Source organism: Lepus europaeus, chromosome 7 (genome assembly GCF_033115175.1).
Source record: "Lepus europaeus isolate LE1 chromosome 7, mLepTim1.pri, whole genome shotgun sequence".
Lineage (NCBI taxonomy): Eukaryota > Metazoa > Chordata > Mammalia > Lagomorpha > Leporidae > Lepus > Lepus europaeus.
This window is the reverse complement of record NC_084833.1, coordinates 109,673,842-109,692,315: the sequence shown is the minus strand read 5'-3', so window position 1 is coordinate 109,692,315 and position 18,474 is coordinate 109,673,842. Positions and strand designations below refer to the sequence as shown.

Here is an 18,474-nt window from a genome sequence, read left to right as displayed (position 1 = left end):
GTTAGCAGAGGACAGTGCTTTGGGAACCGCACCAGGGACCGAAAGACAGAGGCAAGCTCTGGGTAAACATGGCAGATTGAACTCAGACACGAGTTTTGCTCCCTCCTGGGCAGGACTCTACCAAAGCCATGGTCAAGAGCTTGGTTTTAAAGCACCAGAGTGTGAGTTACAGGAAAGGAGATAAGAGCCACGAAACTTGGGGATCTGAAAACTGGGGAGATGGCGTTCAGCGATGGGAGAGTTGGCAAGGGCTGTGTCCCACCCCACACTGCCAGAGAACCAGCTGTGCAATCTGCAAAACGCCCAGAAACTGCTCCCTCTTCGCTGCGCGTGAAGGAGCCAATGAAAACAAGGGGATGGGGAGAAAGACGCTGAAGCAGCAGCTACTTCCCTGTCTCCTACCAGCGCCGTGAAACCAGCACCTTGCCCACCCTCCCAACGGAAGACGGACCCTGTTCCTTGGACAGGGTAAGAAGATGAGTTGTTGGACAGGTAGAGCAAGACCATAAGAGATACACAGAGAGCCGTTAGCAAGGACTCCACGGCCCTGTTCCCGAGAAGCCCACCAGCGAGCCCTTCACTGCCCAGGCAGGAGATGGTAGGAATCTCCTCCAGAGATATTGATCAGCCTCAGCCATAAACCCCACAGTTACCGGATTTAAGGTTCCCGTGCAAAGAGCTCAGCTGTTCGTTCAGAACCGCTGAGCCGAGTTAGTCCCCGGTAGGAACTCACAACACAGCCCCACTTCACCCCCAGAAAGAAACCATTTGGAAAAAATACAGACTTTGCAAAAAGTGAACTTCGGAAACATTCCTAATACACTCAAAACAAAAGCCCGTGTACTTATTGGTGAAGGACTGAAAAAGCTCTTAAAATGAAAGCCATGATAACAGACACGCCAATCCCAGAGGAAGAGTAGGAAGATTAAGTTAAGCAAATGTCCCCCAAAGTGGGAAATACAGATACATTTTTTAAATAGAAAAAAAATTTTTTTAAATAGAGTAACAGGACCAGATCAGGAGAGCCAATATATGAATGTTGAGTTCCAGAAAGAGAAAATGGGAGTGGGGACCGGGGAGGATACATTCTACTAATGAAATAATTCAAGCAAACTCTTCAAATAAAATAATAAATAAACTCCTCAAATAAAAAAAATAAAAGCACCTCTGAGTGGCCACCGCACTGGATGGAAAGCAATGGGACAGCAATTTCAAAACATGGGAGCCTAAAGGAGGACTCTACAAGCTCCCAGGTTCCACACAGAAGATCAGATCACCACGACGGTGCACTTCCCAAAGGCTGCCCGACCACAGCGGCACGGCCTTCAGGATTCTAGAGGAAACCATCTATGACCAGCACTCCAGCCCGAGTGCCAAGGAAATCTGGAGGCAGCACAAAAACACTTGCATATTAGTTACCTCTCAATTATATTTCCCCATACACTCTTTTCAGGAACTTTCTAGAAAATGTGATTTACCAAATTATGAGACTGAATTTAAAAAAAAGAAGGAAGGAAGAGACGAATGAGTGAGTGAACTGGGATACAGAAAACAGAGCTCCAATCCAAGAGGGAAGGGAATGCGAGTTCCTAAGATGATGGTGAGCAACTCTGAGTAGTAAAGCGAGTCCCCAGCACGGGGTCACGGGACAAGCCCAGCACCGAAGCTCAGGAGGCAAGTATGCTGCAAGGCTGTCACCAGGCGTCATCGGAGTCATCTGACAAAGCTGTTGAAGGGCGTGCTCCACCCAGACAAGGGAGGCAACCAACAGGAGCAGAAAGCGTTTCTGGGCACCGGCTATTTGCCCATTATTGTGGCAGTTGCAACTGAAGATTCAAAGCACTGCACAGTGTGACCCCCAAACAGAAAATCTACACAATTATGCAAAGAAAAGATCCGTGAGATGATCAGGGAGTAATAAGTGGCCCATCTCAGTTACTCATCAAAAGGACAGTTGGGAAGGTCAAGGAAGACAGGGAGACATACATGGGCTACAGGAGGCAACGGAAGCTCCCGGGAGGCAGGACTTCCGAGGGAGAGTCGTGGTCTACTTGTTCAAAGCAGAAATCTCAAACCTCAGGAGAACGATGAATCTTATGGAGATCTCCTGGGTGCCACTCAGAAACTCTCATTTCTATGAACACCCCAGGTGTTTCCGTTCTGGGTGGTCCTTTAGTTTTGGAGACACCGATGACTTATCAGTGTGTCTTTGGCTCTAGAGCCCATACTTCCTTTTGCCGTGATGAATGGCGAGTTTCACACACAGGGAAAGGAGGAGCACAGGGCTGAAGACACAAGAGCTTCTGAGGACAAAAACCTTGCTGCAGGCACACAGCAGGTGGGCTAAAAGCCAGTCTGTCTGGTGAGCATGAAGAGCCCAGCATGGCAGACACAAGAGCAAGGGGAGCCCAGGAGGGCTCAGCTCACACCGGGCTTTGGAAATGGGAATTAAAGGCAAGCAGCGATCTTCTAGATGAGAGAGACCACTGATGATGGTAAACAGAAGGCCAAGGGGTGAACAGTCACAAAAGAGGAAAATCGGGCAGGTGACCAAGAAGCTTCCTAGGGAAGGGACTTGGGCACACTCTCCTGCTCCAAGTGAGTGTGACACAGACTCCTGTGTCAGAGAGAACACAGCATCCTCACCTCTGTTCAGTCTGCAGTTGAGATGCAGTGCCAGACAGGGTTTCACACCTTACCGCGGCCTGGAGCAGCGTGCTTGCCGCACTGCCCTCCAAGCCACCTCTGTGCTCAGCCACTAGATGGCAGTGCTCACCCTTCTTTTAGTAGGACAGGCCCTACGCAGGAAAACGGGCCTCCCCAGAGTTTCTCTTTCATACGCGCACACACACACACACACACACCTGTCCATCATCCCAACTGTGTTTCCCCTGCACGCACACGTGCACGCACACACACACACACCAGTCCATCATTCCAACTGTAATTTCCCACTGAGAAGGAAGCAAAGGCGGCTCAACTGCAGCAGGGCGAGAAGCAGGGTGGCCCCGGCCTGCGCTTGCAGGAGGATCACGGGGCAGTCACAGACAAGATACTCCCTTTGAGTCTGCAATGAAAACAGCGGTGCTGGGAGTCTCCCTGCCTTGCAGGTGCATGGCTGGTGACAAGGAGCCTAGCCACAGATGGGCCAATGAGGCTGTGCCCCAGGGCAGACCCCCAGGAGGTCCCTCCTACAATGGCAGACGCCACCGGCCAGGGCCAGGGTCAGGACTCACGGAGTGAGGGGCAGGCTTCCTCATCGGATCCATCTGCACAATCTCGGTACCCATCACAAACCCACGTGTCTATCACGCAGGCCCCCCCGCCGCAGCGGTAGTAATTGGGCAAACACGTGGAGGGTGCAGGAGTCGTAGACGGAAGTACATGTGAATCTGAAAAAAAAAACCAAGCAAGGAAATCCAGAGGGTTATAAGCTGACCTCAGGTCAAACAGGACCCACAGGGTGGCCCAGTGCACCAGCCAAGGGAGGCCAGAGAGGGGCACAGCTCAGCACAGTGGCTCATTAACAATCATCAACAATGCTATGTAGCATACGTTCTGAGCTGCCCTTGGAGGGAGCCAGTTCGCTGCATGTGTTGTAATTGACTTGGGCTAGTAATTTCTAGTTTCGTTTTTATTTTAAGAGGCAGCAACAGAGGGTAAAGCTAGCATTAACTGGCTTACTTCCCCAACCGCCTGCAACAGGGCCCGGTTAGGATTAAAGCCAGGAGCCAGGAACACAGTCCAGGGCTCCCAGGTGAGTGGCAGGAGCCCAGTTCTGTATGCTGTCACCACTGCCTCCCAGGGTGTGCACTGTGCACTGGCAGGAAGCTGGGGTCAGGAGCTGGAGGTGGGTATCCAACTAGGAGACTTGGACGTGGCACATGGACATCTTAACCGCTAAGCCAAACACCCACCCTGCCTAATATTAAAACAGATTTACTTCTGAAGGAATTTGAGACGGCTGCCGGAAGTCACATGGTGGCTAAGAGAATTCCTATTGAGGTCAAACACTGTTCTGGCTAATTCAATCCCATCTACCCCAAAACCTGGTTTGGAGATAAGAATGATAAAAAGGAAAGGGACAAGCACATTGGTGCTTCTGAAATGTATTAGGCGGATCTGGGACCTGGGCACCTTGCTATACTGCAGATTCTGACTCAGTGGGTGTGGGGAGGGTCAGAAACTGCATTTCTAACATGTTCTTGCCAGCCTGCAAGGTTCTAGACTTATCGTTGTGCCTGCAAAATATGGAATGAGTTGGGGCCAGCACCGTGGTGCAGCAGGTTAAGCCATAGTCTGCAGTGCTGGCCTCCCATATAGGCAACAGTTCAAGTCTCAGCTACTCCACTTCCAATCCAGCTCCCTGCTGATGGTCTGGGTAAACAACAGACAATGGCCCAAGTGTTTGGGCTTCTGCACCCATGTAGGAGATCCAGAAGAAGCTCCTGGCTCCTGGCTTTGGCCTGGCCCAGCCCCAGGTGTTGTGGTCACTTGAGGAGTGAACCAGCAGATGGAAAGCTCTCTCTGGATCTCCTTCTCTCTCTGTAACTCTTTCAAATAAATACATTTTTTTGGAAAAAAAAAAAAAGTGGAATGAGTAACCTTAGAAACGGAAGAAACCAACACTGACTCCAAAATGGGGGAGGTAGATGGGAAAAAAAACCCCACAGGATCACCTGCCCCCAAATCCAAGACCATATGGAATGAGCTAGATACTACAGAGACAATGTAGGACTTTATGGGGACAGAGGAGGGACTGCCCGGCTGTGCCCTGGCTTCGCCAGCCTGCCATCTGCTGGCCCAGCATACATGCTGATGCCTCTTACCTCCACAGTCCTTCTCGTCGGACCAGTCCCCACAGTCATTCTCCCTGTCACACTTCCACCTGTTGGGGATGCAGTGGCCATTGTCACACCGGAACTGGAAGTAGCGGGAGCAGTTGGGGGCTTCTGTGGGGTTTTCTGGGGAGATCGAGCACACAATCAGTCATTTCCCCTGCACCAGCCCGAACACAAAGCTGCAGCTGTATGTGTCCTGCTCAGGACCCAAGGCCCAGGACGACCTGCAGCACCTTCCCCAAGGCAGCATCACGGACCGTGGGCATCAAAAATACACCCACAAAGTCCAAAAGGCCCCAACTGCCCGTTCATTCTGACCTACGCTTCCACATCCTGAGAGTGATCATGTGAGTTTGAACTGTGACATTTTATCAGAGGGACGCCCTAACTGCTGATGACAATCTGATGGTGCCAACAGCTCTCCAACAGGGCGCTCTGTAACTTCTGGTGGGGCAAGGGCACCCTCCATCACATTTCCCAGGATTCCTTCCCCAATGTGGCTCCTACACATGATGTCTTCCCAACTGAGCAAAGAGGAGGAGACGGGAAAAGCCCTTGCTTAGCACCTGCAGGCACCAGGCTCCCACTTCACGACTCGGGCCCTCCTGTGGGCACGCAAGGGCTGGCGGCCACTGCTGCTGAGGAAAGCAGGCCACGCCTGCTCAGGGGAGCGCCGGCTGGCGCCCCTGCCTAACTGCCGGTGTCACTGTCCCTGCAGCCCGGGACAGGAGGAAGCAGATCTGAGCTCTCCTTACCACAGTTGGCCTCGTCGGAGTAGTCCCCGCAGTCATCCATCCCGTCACACTTCCAGATCAAGCTGATGCACACGCCGTTCTGACACTGGAAGCCGAACTCATCGCACACCTTGTGGAACTCGGGGTCTTGGGCTACACAGGGAACAGACATTGGTCAGGCCAGACGGCTTCCGTCCCTGCTGGAGATGGGGCTGCTCCGTAGCGAGGGGGATGTGCAAATGCCCTCTGCTCAGAGGTCGCCTGGCTGAAAGACTCCTCAAAGCAAAAGCCAAGCGCTGCAGCACGGAGCCCATGGGTGCTAAGTGATTCAGTCCACAGATCTCTACCCCCCTCCCCAGACTCTGTCGTTGAAGTCCTAACCCCAGGACTTCAGGAACGTGGCTGAACTTGGAGATAAGGTCTTTTAAGAGGAGATTAAAGTTAAAATGAGGCCATCATGATGGGCTGTAATCTAATCTGGCTGATGGGAGAGGAAAGCCCGTGGGTGGACAAGGGAGAGGCGACCGTGCGCAGGCCAAGGGGAGGCCTCCGAGGGAACCAGCCCTGCCGACGCCTTGATCGTGGGTTTGCAGCCTCCAGAACTGGCAGAAAGAACAGGCCTGTGCTGTGTCTTGCTGCGGCAGCCTCAGGGGGCAACTCCACACTCCTGCTCCAGCAGAGCAGTGTTTCCGAAACAGGGCCGTGGCCATGAACTCCATGAAGCCTTGCTCCTGTGAGGCTCACGTCTGGCGGGGGAGGCTGATGGTGAAATAAGCACTGGAGGACCACTGGGACCAGGAAGGGGGGTCTCGGGCATGGGGGGCAGGGTATTTACTACAGCACTACCAAGAAGGCCTCTTGCATCAGTGACACGTAAGCCAAGGCCTTGGTCCTTCTCCATCTTTCCCAAACACTACCAATGAAGAGCAACCAAGTTAGGTCTGTAATAGATAAGGCGGGCTCAGCCATCCAATTGAGACCTGCAACGTGACGGCAGCCAAACGGCCGTGACCATGGGTGACCCTTCCACACACAGCCGCCCCACTCACAGCATCCTGCAAAGGCTGGGTCCTCGTCGGAGCCATCACGGCACTGGATGATCCCATCACACACCATGGAGTGGAAGAGGCACTGCTGGCGGTTCTTACACACGAAGTCCATGAACCGTGTACACAGGGGCTCTGCAAGGGGGCAGGAGAGGGGAGAGGGCTGTGAGCACTCGCACGGCAGCCCTGGCCGCCACTCCCAGGCACGTGTTCTGTGCCAAGCCCAGAGCTGAGGCCCGGGACGTGAAGCGCACGGTTGGACTCTCATCAGAGCCCCCAGTGTCCCCGTGTTCTGAGTGAGAAGACAGAAAATGACGCCTTCAGCAGTTTTCCAAGAGCACACAGCAGATGGGGAGGGTGAAGTAAGACTGAAATTCAGAGCTGCCCCATACCAAAGCCCATGACCCCAGCCACGACCGACACGACACTGGCTCTCTGATAAACCCTTTCCTGTAAGGGACCAGTGCTGTGGACAGAACTGCATCTCCCCCAAATTCACCTGCTGAAGCCCCAACCCCTAACGTGACTGTACTTGGGGTACGGACGTTAAGGAGCTCATGAGGGATAAATGAGGTCACAAGGGTGAGGCCCTAATCCAACAGGTCTGGTGTCCTCATAGGAAGAGGAAGGGACACTCGGGATGCATGTGCAGACAAAAGGCCGGGCGAAGGCACAGCGGGAAGACAACCCTGGGGTCGGAGCTGCAATCGGCTCCCGCCTGAGTGTCCAGCCTGACCGTCTTCAGACTTGAACCTTGACCTTATCCCTGGATCTCCAGCCTGCTGACTCACCAGCAGAGTTTGCACCTGCCAGCTCCATAATCGTGAGTCACAGTTAGTCTCTCTCTGTCTCTCTCTCTCTCTCTCTGTCTCTCTCTCTCTCTCTCTCTCTCTCTCACACACACACACACACACACACAGTTGGCTCTCTTTCTCTGGAGAACCCCAACTAACACAAGCAAAGAGCACAGCCTCGGCACTACTCAACTCCACCACGAGAGCACGCGAGCCGCCGGGTAGGCCAGGCACAGAAGGCAGATCCTGCCACCAGAAGTGAGCCCACTGCATCTCAGAGCTGGTCACAGGCTCGGTTTCACCCACAGGTCAGCTGACCACCCCTGCCAGTAAATTCACTGTCATCCTGGAGCGCCGGACACACTCCCAACGCCCAAGGGCACTCGAGCTAACTCAGACTCCTGGGCAACAGCAGCCCTCACACTCCCTGGGTGACGTGGATGTACATCCAAGACACTCATTCTGGATCCAAAGAAAACAGGATCAAGAAGTCACCTGTCCCCCATCCCCCGCTTTCCTGAGTGGCACTTGGCAGCACCAGCAAAACCTGGCGGGCAGGGGACGCCTCCCAGTCCAAGCAGCTGGTCAACTCCCAGGACACACAGCAAGTACACAGGAACACTCACCAAAGTGCCAAGTAACCACACAGTCACCCCAACCTGTCCCCCACCATCTGCTCTGCCCAAACCACATCTCCCAGCCATGATCAGCCCCCAGGAGCCCTGGCCGGGAACTCGGGGCTCAACTTGGAACTGGAGAGAGTTAGACTAATACACTGCTCTTCACTCACAACCAGCAGGGCCCCAGCGCACGGGGAGCTGGGAGCAGACTCACCACAGTGCTGCTCGTCGGAGCCATCCGAGCAATCGTGCAGACCGTCACAGTGCTTGGTGGAGGGGATGCAGGTGCCGTTCGGACAGCGGAAGCCATTGCACTTCTTCTCTGAAACACAGTGCGGTCAGAGAGAAGGATGAAGTGGAAACAGCAGGTGCTCATGTACACTGGTGATGGGGAATACATGGGTACACGCCCAGGGCAGTCTGGCAATAGCTAGCAACATGACAAATGTAGATACCTGGGGCCCAGCAATACCACCTGCAGAGATACTGTCTACTTACAGGTCTACAAATAAATCATCTCAGTACCAGGCCACAACCTGTACTCAGTGGGAGTGCATTCGCTACACTGTAACAGGGTGACAGATTGAAAACCACCCACATGTCCATCTCTAGGGGCTTAATTAGTTTCTGTACACTGGACCACCAGGCAAGTCCAAAGAGACTGAAGAAGTGTTCTACAAAAACTTAGGTCCCAGAGATAGAGTTATGTGAGAAAACATGACACAAAGAAACATGCATAGCATATGATGTAGGTAAAATAGGACAAGACTATAGGTAAGTTTAAATGTTTATGTATGTACAAAAATATTCTGAAGAACATACAATCATAGTTTACTATGAGGACAGAGTGGGAACTGGGCAGGAAGGAAGAAAAACCTTCACTGAACTTTTTTTTTTTCCAAGATTTATTTATTGGGGGCCAGCGCTGTGGTGTTGTAGGCTAAGCCTCTGTCTGTGGTGCAGGCATCCTGTACAGGCACTGATTCATGTCCTGGCTTCTTCTCTTCTCATCTGGCTCTCTGCTGGTGGCCTGGGAGGGCAGTGGAGGATGATCCAAGTGCTTGGGCTCCTGTACCCACTTGGGAGACCGGGAGGAAGCTCCTGGCTTCAGATCAGCCCAGCTTCGGCCGTTGTGGCCATTTGGGGAGTGAGCCAGCAGATGGAAGACCTTTCTGTCTCTCCTTCTCTCTCTTTAAAAAAATATTTATTTATTTGAAAGGCAGAGTTAGAGAAGGAGAGACAAAGAGCAAGATCTTCCATCTGCTGGTTCATCCCCAGGTGGCTGCACTGAAGGGCCAGGCCGAAGCCAGGAGCTTCTTCATGGTCTTCTACATGGGTGGCAGGACCCCAGGGACTTCAAACATAATGCAACCAGAGATAAGGAGAATGCTTTCCCCAGGCCATTAGCAGGGAGCTGGATCAGAAGTGAGGCAGCCAGGACTCAAACCAGTGCCCATATGGGTTGCCAGTCCCGCAGGCCATGGCTTAACCTGCTGTGCCACAGAATCAGCTCCTAAACCTATTTTTATTGTATTTTTTTTTCATTGTGAACCCTGTGAATTACCTATTCAAAACAGGATTTTATCTTAGAAGAAAAAGCTCTAGTGAACAGAAAAAAGCAGGACATGAATCCTGACTATGAAATCCTACTTTCTTAAAGCTCTTTAAATCACTCGCCACTTTATTTCTTCAGAAACTGTAAAGCAAAGCCCTTTTGGAGAAAGCTTGCCTACAAGTGCTAAAAGCCTGAGGTTTCACAACCAGTTCCAGGACAGATTAAACCAGAAGCGAGATGACACGATGCTCAGCTCTGAATCCTCAGGGCCAGGTCACCCCTCTCCCGGGCAGAGTTATGCCAGACATCAGATTTAAAAATCTGTGCCAACAGCACAGGCTTAGCCTTTGCAAGCCCAGCTCCTGGTGAATCAGGTATAAGGCTACACAACGGGTATTAGTGCTGTGAAAAGCCATCATTCCTAAGAAATTAGTGAGAAGACATTAAACACAGAGTCACATAGCAAATTAGTAACGTGACTCAAAAGAAATGATTAATGCCTCTAAGGAATACTAAGTTGCTTTTAAAAACATACAAATCAGGAGGCTGGTGGTGTGGCGCAGTGGGTACAGTTGCTGCCTGAGATGCTGGCATTCCGTATCTGAGCACTGGTTTGAGTCCCCGCTACTCTGCTTCTGATCCAGCTCCCTAGGGATGAGCCTGGGAAGGCAGTAGAAGATGGCCCAAGTACCTGGGCCCCTGCACCCATGTGTATGGGAGTCCCAGATGGAGTCCCAGGCTCGACTTCAGCCTGGCCCAGCCCTGGCTATTGTGGACATTTGGGAAGTGAACCAGCAGATGGACGATCTCTCTCTATGTGTAACTGTATTTCAAATAAATAATTTTTCTAAAAAAAAGGTATAACAAAAATGACATGAGACAGACACACTCATTTAATTAGTGAAAACAACCAAAAAGATAAAGCTTGGTATCAAGGGAGATGTGGGGAACATGCAATTTATCGCTGGTGGAGACCTATTGGGCACATTCCTTTGGAAAAGCGATCTGGAAACAGATTGCATCATGGAAAGTGATCAGAGCCTCTGACCCCACACCACTCCAGATGGAAGAGTGCACCCCAGGAAACATCTCAAAAGAAACACAAGCCGTCAGGTGCAAGGATGTGAACGGCTGCAGTGCCATGGCAGAGTAACACGAAAAGCACTCGAGTGCCTAACCAGGCAGCATGAACACGCGTCTCCATAAAAACCCCAACTACAGGAACACACAGAGATAGGGAAACACGCTTGATACTGCGACAGGAAAGGAGCAGAATGCGTGACAACACGCAGACAACCGGTGCAATCCCACGGGAATCTGGAATGTGTGGCCGAAGGACACGGACAGAAATTCTCAAAGATATCTGGTCGTGGGAGGGTGCTTTGTGTGTTCTGTTTGCGGGGTCACAGCTTGCCTGCCCGAGAAGCCAGACCCCGGAGCTCGCCCCGGCACGTCCTAGGGCAACACAGCGCAGACAGTGGCTGTGCTGGCTGCCAGGGAGGACACACGGGCACAGTGGGATGGGGCTTCATTTCCTGGTCCATCTGCTGCTCCTTTTCCTGAACAGAAGACATTGGGGCGGCTCCACGTGGGAGCTGGGGCGAGTGCATTTACCACAGTTGGCTGGATCCTCATCAGAGCCATCCTGGCAGTCGGCGTCGCCATCACACGCCCACCGCTGGGGGATGCAGTGCCCGTTGCGGCACTGGAAGTTGGAGGCCTCACAGGTGTGATAGATGGCTGCCAACGACAGAGAAGGGGGACACCGTGACCCCTCGGTCATCACCAGCCCCAGAGCAGCTTGGTGCCGGCTGCTGCTCCTGCTCTGCTGGGGCTGCTGATCTTAGCGTGGAGGGCAGCGACTCGGGTCAGTGGGTGATGTGGCGTCACAGGAGCCACGCACAGGCACCCTGCTGAGAAACCACTCGCTCTCCACGACCCACGAGCTGAGGGTTACTTACCTCTCACCACTAGAACCAGGCTGAGAGAGATTAGGAAAGTTATAATTAACAGCACCAGGCTGAGCCCACACCTGCTGTTTCCCTACAGCACATGCTGCTTCCTGGTCTCCCGTAAATCCTGACTCATGCAGAGGGCGTGCAGTAAGGAGGGGTGGCGAGTGCTCAGCACACGGCGTTCTGGACCTGGACAGCCAATGCTATCTAATGAGTCTTCTCCACTCTGAAAGGTCATGACCTCATCCTTGTTTAAAACAAAAACCAAAAGCACCTCAGACCCAAAGAACATACAAGATGTATCCTAAACTGCAAAGAAGCCAGGCCCCATTAAATGGAACTAACTTTCTGTACAGTCAGGAGCCACCCACCGCTAATAACACTTCGTGTCCCTTACAGTCACTACAAGGGACAAACAAGCTAATCAGTCACTGGGCAGCCTCACCGGCACACATGACCGCTGCACCCGGAAGTCACCGAGACATTTCTCAACATCTCGGTCCAAGACTCATTCAGATACCCGGTACCTGCCTGAAGTCCGACCAGCACTACTGGCTGCCTCCTCCACCGGCTTTGCCCTTCCTCCTCGGAGGCAGCAAGCGGCTCCGTGCACTGCTGAGTGACAGCAGGCTTGTCCTGTTGGCAACACACGGTGGTCCCTCCCCTTTCTACAGGAGACTCCTTTCAAGATGCTTCACAGACACCTGCAATGGTGAACAGCGTCAGAGCCAAACATCCAAGTATGTATACCTACGATGCATTTAAGTCACAGGCACAGGGAGAGAGGAACAGCAACTAGTAATCCAACAGTGAGAGAGGAACAGCAACTAGTAATCCAACAGTGAGAGAGGAACAGCAACTAGTAATCCAACAGAGAGAGGGGAACAGCAACTAGTAATCCAACAGAGAGAGGGGAACAGCAACTAGTAAGACAACAGTGAGAGGGGAACAGCAACTAGTAATCCAACAGAGAGAAGGGAACAGCAACTAGTAATCCAACAGTGAGAGAGGAACAGCGACTAGTAATCCAACAGTGAGAGAGGAACAGCAACTAGTAATCCAACAGAGAGAGGGGAACAGCAACTAGTAATCCAACAGAGAGGGGAACAGCAACTAGTAATCCAACAGAGAGAGGAACAGCAACTAGTAATCCAACAGTGAGAGGGGAACAGCAACTAGTAATCCAACAGAGAGAGGGGAACAGCAACTAGTAATCCAACAGAGAGAGGAACAGCAACTAGTAATCCAACAGTGAGAGGGGAACAGCAACTAGTAATCCAACAGAGAGAGAGGAATAGCAACTAGTAATCCAACAGAAAGAGGGGAACAGCAACTAGTAATCCAACAGTGAGAGAGGAACAGCAACTAGTAATCCAACAGTGAGAGAGGAACAGCAACTAGTAATCCAACAGTGAGAGGGGAGCAGCAACTAGTAATCCAACAGAGAGAGGGGAACAGCGACTAGTAATCCAACAGTGAGAGGGGAACAGCAACTAGTAATACAACAGAGAGAGGAATAGCAACTAGTAATCCAACAGAGAGAGGAACAGCAACTAGTAATCCAACCGAGAGAGGGGAACAGCAACTAGTAAGACAACAGAGAGAGAGGAATAGCAACTAGTAATCCAACAGAGAGAGGAACAGCAACTAGTAATCCAACCAAGAGAGGGGAACAGCAACTAGTAAGACAACAGAGAGAGGGGAACAGCAACTAGTAATCCAACCAAGAGAGGGGAACAGCAACTAGTAATCCAACAGAGAGAGGGGAACAGCAACTAGTAAGACAACAGAGAGAAGGGAACAGCAACTAGTAATCCAACAGAGAGAGGGGAACAGCAACTAGTAATCCAACAGAAACGCTGCAACCATGCACTGCAGTAAAAAATTATTTACGACTTTTGAACTGCTTATCTCTGGAATTTTCCATCTAATATTATCCGGCTATGATCGACCACGGAGTTTCACTGTGAGGACCAGAGGTCCTCACAACAGAAGGAGGTAAAACAAACGAAACTGGGTTGTTGTGAGCAAACTATAGTTTTTATTCAAATGTGACAGTTAGCAGGAAGCTGCTCAAGGGCTGGGGAAATTGGCTTGCAATGTCCTCTAGAATTGCTACTGCATGTGAGGTTAAATGTTGCTGCAATGGTTGGAAATACAAAGTACCTGACTCTTCAGCCCACTTTCAAACAAGCACTGGTCCATCACCTGTGTCTTCCCTCACATCTCCCGAGACCAAGGCTATCTACGGTAACATGTAAGTAAGTGTACAAGAAGTTCCAATATGTATGGCATTTGGCATGCAGAGTCCATTAAAGAGCTTTCGAAAATATACTGACCCCTGGCAGCAGGAGGAGTGGATCATGCATGTTACATGAGTTTCTGCTCCAGTAACAGCCATCACCTGGAATCCTTTTGATTTATTGGTGTCACAAGTTTGACGGCCTTTTTAGGAAATTCTCATCAGAGCCTTGCTCATATATATAAAATCTAAAGTAACCTACACTGATTATCATACTAACCTACTTGTTATTAATCAGCCTATGTTGAATTTAATTGAGAACAACAGTTAATGGAAAATAATTCCAGCGTGCTAGTGGAGCTTCCAAATGACAGTGTTGGGAGACACGTCCAAGACCGCCAGTCTCCACCACAGAAGCTGGGAGGCGTGTCTGAGGCCGCCAGTCTCCACCACAGAAGCTGGGTTCATTTTGAAGGCTTTTCAACCAAGTGGCCAAGCATGAATGAAATGCTAACATTTGATGAAAGAGATTGCCTTTCATGCAGTCTAGAGACTCCTTCATGTAATAGGGTTCATTGAAACTGCTAAGAATGGTGGGGTAATGGTCTGCTCCATAATTGTTTATCCCATCAGTTCCTAATCTGTGTCACTGTCCTAGACAGGTCTTTCCTCACTCATCAGGACCTGTTGCAACACCTGACCACATGCATTATCCAAACATGAGTGGGGCAAAAAGGATCAGTACCTTGGGAGTAAAGTTTTGCTTCATTTCTTACAAAGCATGGACCGCTATGAGGTGCATGAGGGAAAAGAAATGCAACTATAAACACAATCTGAATGATACAAAAGAAAAAAAGTGTAAAGCATAAAGAAAGAGCACTAAAAAAATAAACGGCAGACTTGAAAAAGTACCAAATAAAAATTTTACATACCAAAAATATAGTCACAGAAATAAAATTCCTCAATGCATACATAAGAAACAGTAGATTAGATTCAGTTGAAAAGAGAATTATTGAAGTAGAAGGTAAGTCTGAAGAGTAACTCAGCTTCTAACACAGTTATAAAGAAACAGCAAATACAAAAACAGGAAACATAAATAACAACAGAATGATGTAGTCAATAAATGGTTAATTGCTGAAGACCAGAACACAGAAAGTAGCTAACAGAGAAAGCTGAATGATAATAGCGATAATTTCCCAGGACTGATGAAAAATATAAACCCTTTGGTTTGAAAAAGAAAACAGAGGCCAGCATTGTAGCACAGGGTAGGTTAGGTCACCGCCTGCAATGCCAACATCCCATATCAGAGTGTCCATTCAAGTCCCAGGTGCTCTGCTTCAAATACAGCTTCTTGTGGATGTGCCTGGGAGGTACATGGGCCCCTGCCACCATGTGGGAGTCCAGGATGGAGCTCCTGGCTCCTGACTAGACCTAACCCAGACCTGGTCGTTGCAGCCATTGGGAGAATGAATCAGTGGATGTAAGATATCTCTCTCTCTCTCTCTCTCTCTCTCTCTCTCTCTGCCATTCATCCTTTCAAATAAATATTTTTTTTAAAAAAATCAAGCAACGTAAATAAAAATAATCCCATACCTACATGGGTGAAATTGCATAAGAACAAAAATGAAGACAACTAAAGGGAAAAGAACACCTGTTGCTAACTGAACAGATAATCTGACAGAACAGAATTCAAATCGGCACAAATGAAACCAGAAGGAAATGATACAATTCTATCAAAATTCTAATGGAAAATTACTATGAACCTAGAAACTCAGACCCATCTGAGTTTAAGATTGAAGGTTAGGGGGCAGCGCGGTGGCACACTAGGTTAATCCTCCGCCTGCGGCACCAGCATCCCATATGGGTGCTGGGTTCTAGTCCTGGTTGCTCTTCTTCCAGTCCAGCTCTCTGCTGTGGCCGGGGAGGGCAGTGGAGGATGGCCCAAGTGCTTGGGTCCCGGTACTCGCATGGGAGACCAGGAAGAAGCTCCTGGCTTCGGATCAGCGCAGCACCAGCCTTCGTGGCCATTTGGGGAGTGAACCAACAGAAGGAAGACCTTTTTCTCTGTCTCTGTCTCTCACTGTCTGTAACTCTACCTGTCAAATAAATAAATAAAAAATCTTTAAAAAAAAAAAGATTGAAGGTTAAATATAAGTTTGTACTAATAACACCTGGGAAGACTTTACCACTCCCACACTTCCACTGAAAGACACACATGGAGAGGAGGCATGAGACAAGGAAGCAAAAGTTGCTAGTAAGAGGCGGGAATTTGGCACAATAATTAAGATTCTGCCAGCGCCGTGGCTCACTAGGCTAATCCTCCGCCTAGCGGCACTGGCACACCAGGTTCTAGTCCCGGTCAGGGCACCGGATTCTGTCCCGGTTGCCCCTCTTCCAGGCCAGCTCTCTGCTGTGGCCAGGGAGTGCAGTGGAGGATGGCCCAAGTACTTGGGCCCTGCACCCCATGGGAGACCAGGAGAAGCACCTGGCTCCTGCCATTGGATCAGCGCAGTGCGCCGGCCGCAGCGCGCCAACCGCGGCGGCCATTGGAGGGTGAACCAACGGCAAAAAGGAAGACCTTTCTCTCTGTCTCTCTCTCTCACTGTTCACTCTGCCTGTCAAAAAAAAAAAAAAAAAAAAAGATTCTGCTGGGGATGCCTGCATCCCATGTCGGAGGGCCTGGTTTGTGTCCCAGCTTCCTGCCAATGCACACCCTGGAGGGCTCAAGTGCTGGGATCTCTGCCACTCACAAGAGAGACCCAGGTGATCTGGGCTCCTGGCTTCAGCGTGGCCCAGCCCCAGTTATTGCAGGCATTTGGGAGGTGAAATAGTAGATAAAACAGTGAGTGTCACACACACACTTTCTCTCCCCCTTTCAAATAAAAATAAAACATTTATAAAGTCAAGAGTTACAGACCTATGAAAAAGTTTGGCAATTAAAAAACAAGGGCTCATTTTAGGATTTTTGAAGTGTAAAACTAAAATGCTAACTATTTAGTGTTTCAAAACACTAAGTATTTTTCTAATATTTTAGTATTGGAACTGTGGGCCGATTGGAATCACAGCAAAGTCCCTGCACATGGAAGAGAGGAGGCAGTTATGAGGAATATGCACAAAATGCCTAATGGGAAGAGCTAAAAGAAAGGAAATCCAATCCATAAATTCAAAACCAAAAGTGTGTGGGGTGGGTTGAAGGGAATAAAGGAAACAGCGCCCTGGAAAGCAAGCACAAGAGAAGAGTAAGGCGCGCACACAGCACAGAGGGTGAAGTGTAAGGGCAACGGGAGGCCAGCTTGCACTGACCTATTTTCTTTGGCGGTGTAGGTGGCTTAATTTAAGAGATCAAGAAACGGAGCAGCATGCCCCACATCAAAATGAGCTCACATCTGACCTCTGACCCCTGCACAAGGACACAGAGGGAGAAGCATCCTTGCGAGGCCTGGAAGGGGCAGCCATCAGAGCGAGGCCGCCGCTGAGCAGAAGCTGCTCTGTTTCCCCTAGCTGGCCCTGCCAGAAGAAAACCAGAGATAAAACCCAGACCTGTGACAAGGCCATTCCCAGAAATGAAGCTACGAACTCCTTTAGTGCTGCTGACACACGAGCCTGGCGAACACCACTGCGCCAACAAGAGGTTCAATCATGCTGCAATCAACAGGCAGAAACGCCCAGTGCATCCTTCAAGTCACTAACTGGTCATCCACCCAGACCCCAAGCCTCCAAACAGCAGTCACGCATCTCCTGGGCGGCGGGTGGCTCCTTCGCCGACCCCAGATTTCCCTGCTTCTGCAGGCCCACCTTACAATGGAAGCATTTTCCTTTGGCCTTTCTGGAAGCATGGGCACAGACAATGGCGTCTGTGCCGGAAGGATTTGGACAAACTGTACCGGGGCAGAACGTGCGAGCAGCACAGCATGTCCTCTGCGATGCACAGGGCATTCCAGGAGGCCCACTCACTTCCTTAAGGCCACACAGTCACCCATAAAGGAAAATGAACAGAGTGGAGCCCGCTGTGTATGCCTACCCGAGCCACAGAGGTTCCCTGGGCAGGGGGAACCTGTGTGATGGCCACGCGGGCACTCCAACAGGCCAAGAGACAAGACATCTCCGCCCTTTGGGAACCAAATCGAACCCCCAGCCCAACACACAGTCATTCAGACTGAGGCCCGGCAGAGAAGAGATCTGCCTGCTTGGACGTGGCTCTCTGCAATCGGCAGGCATGTGTGAACCACCAGACACTAGCAGTGTAGGATAGGCCAGGAGACAGCAGGGGCACGAGGGCTGAGACACAGGATCAGGCATCACTCCCATCATTCTCAACATGAGTGACTGCCTCCAGACGACCGAGACGTGGACTCAACTATGAACTGCAAAACGAAGCCTGAATGATGGAGACCTGAAAACAGACCTGCTCTGCTAGAATGAAACATCTGGATGCTACCACCTCCCTCCCTGGCAGGCTGAACCCAGTGAAGACAGCCAGAGCTGCGGGCAGACGTATTTCTCATGTAATAGGATTTGGCTTTGTTTTTCAGTTTTTGACATACTATAATACTGTATAATTATGGGATACACAGCAATGATCATTAAACAGAATTCGGCTTTATTCCTCTATAAGCTTCCCGACTCCTTGGTCTACCCGCTGCCACCCACTATAACATACACGACAACCATTCAACCCTTCATAAAA

General features: G+C 50.5%; 1 protein-coding gene across 1 annotated transcript in view; it reads right to left on the bottom strand.

Annotated features, from left to right (window-relative positions):
- The window catches only part of SORL1 (sortilin related receptor 1), a 175,305-nt gene that overhangs the window by 40,772 nt on the left and 116,059 nt on the right, over window positions 1-18,474 (bottom strand). The window contains exons 26-31 of the mRNA XM_062197223.1: window positions 11,205-11,330; window positions 8,250-8,357; window positions 6,625-6,756; window positions 5,597-5,728; window positions 4,830-4,964; window positions 3,237-3,392 (exon numbers count right to left, since the gene is read on the bottom strand). Of these exons, the coding sequence (XP_062053207.1) occupies window positions 3,237-3,392; window positions 4,830-4,964; window positions 5,597-5,728; window positions 6,625-6,756; window positions 8,250-8,357; window positions 11,205-11,330 (789 nt within the window). The remainder of the gene's footprint in view (window positions 1-3,236; window positions 3,393-4,829; window positions 4,965-5,596; window positions 5,729-6,624; window positions 6,757-8,249; window positions 8,358-11,204; window positions 11,331-18,474) is intronic.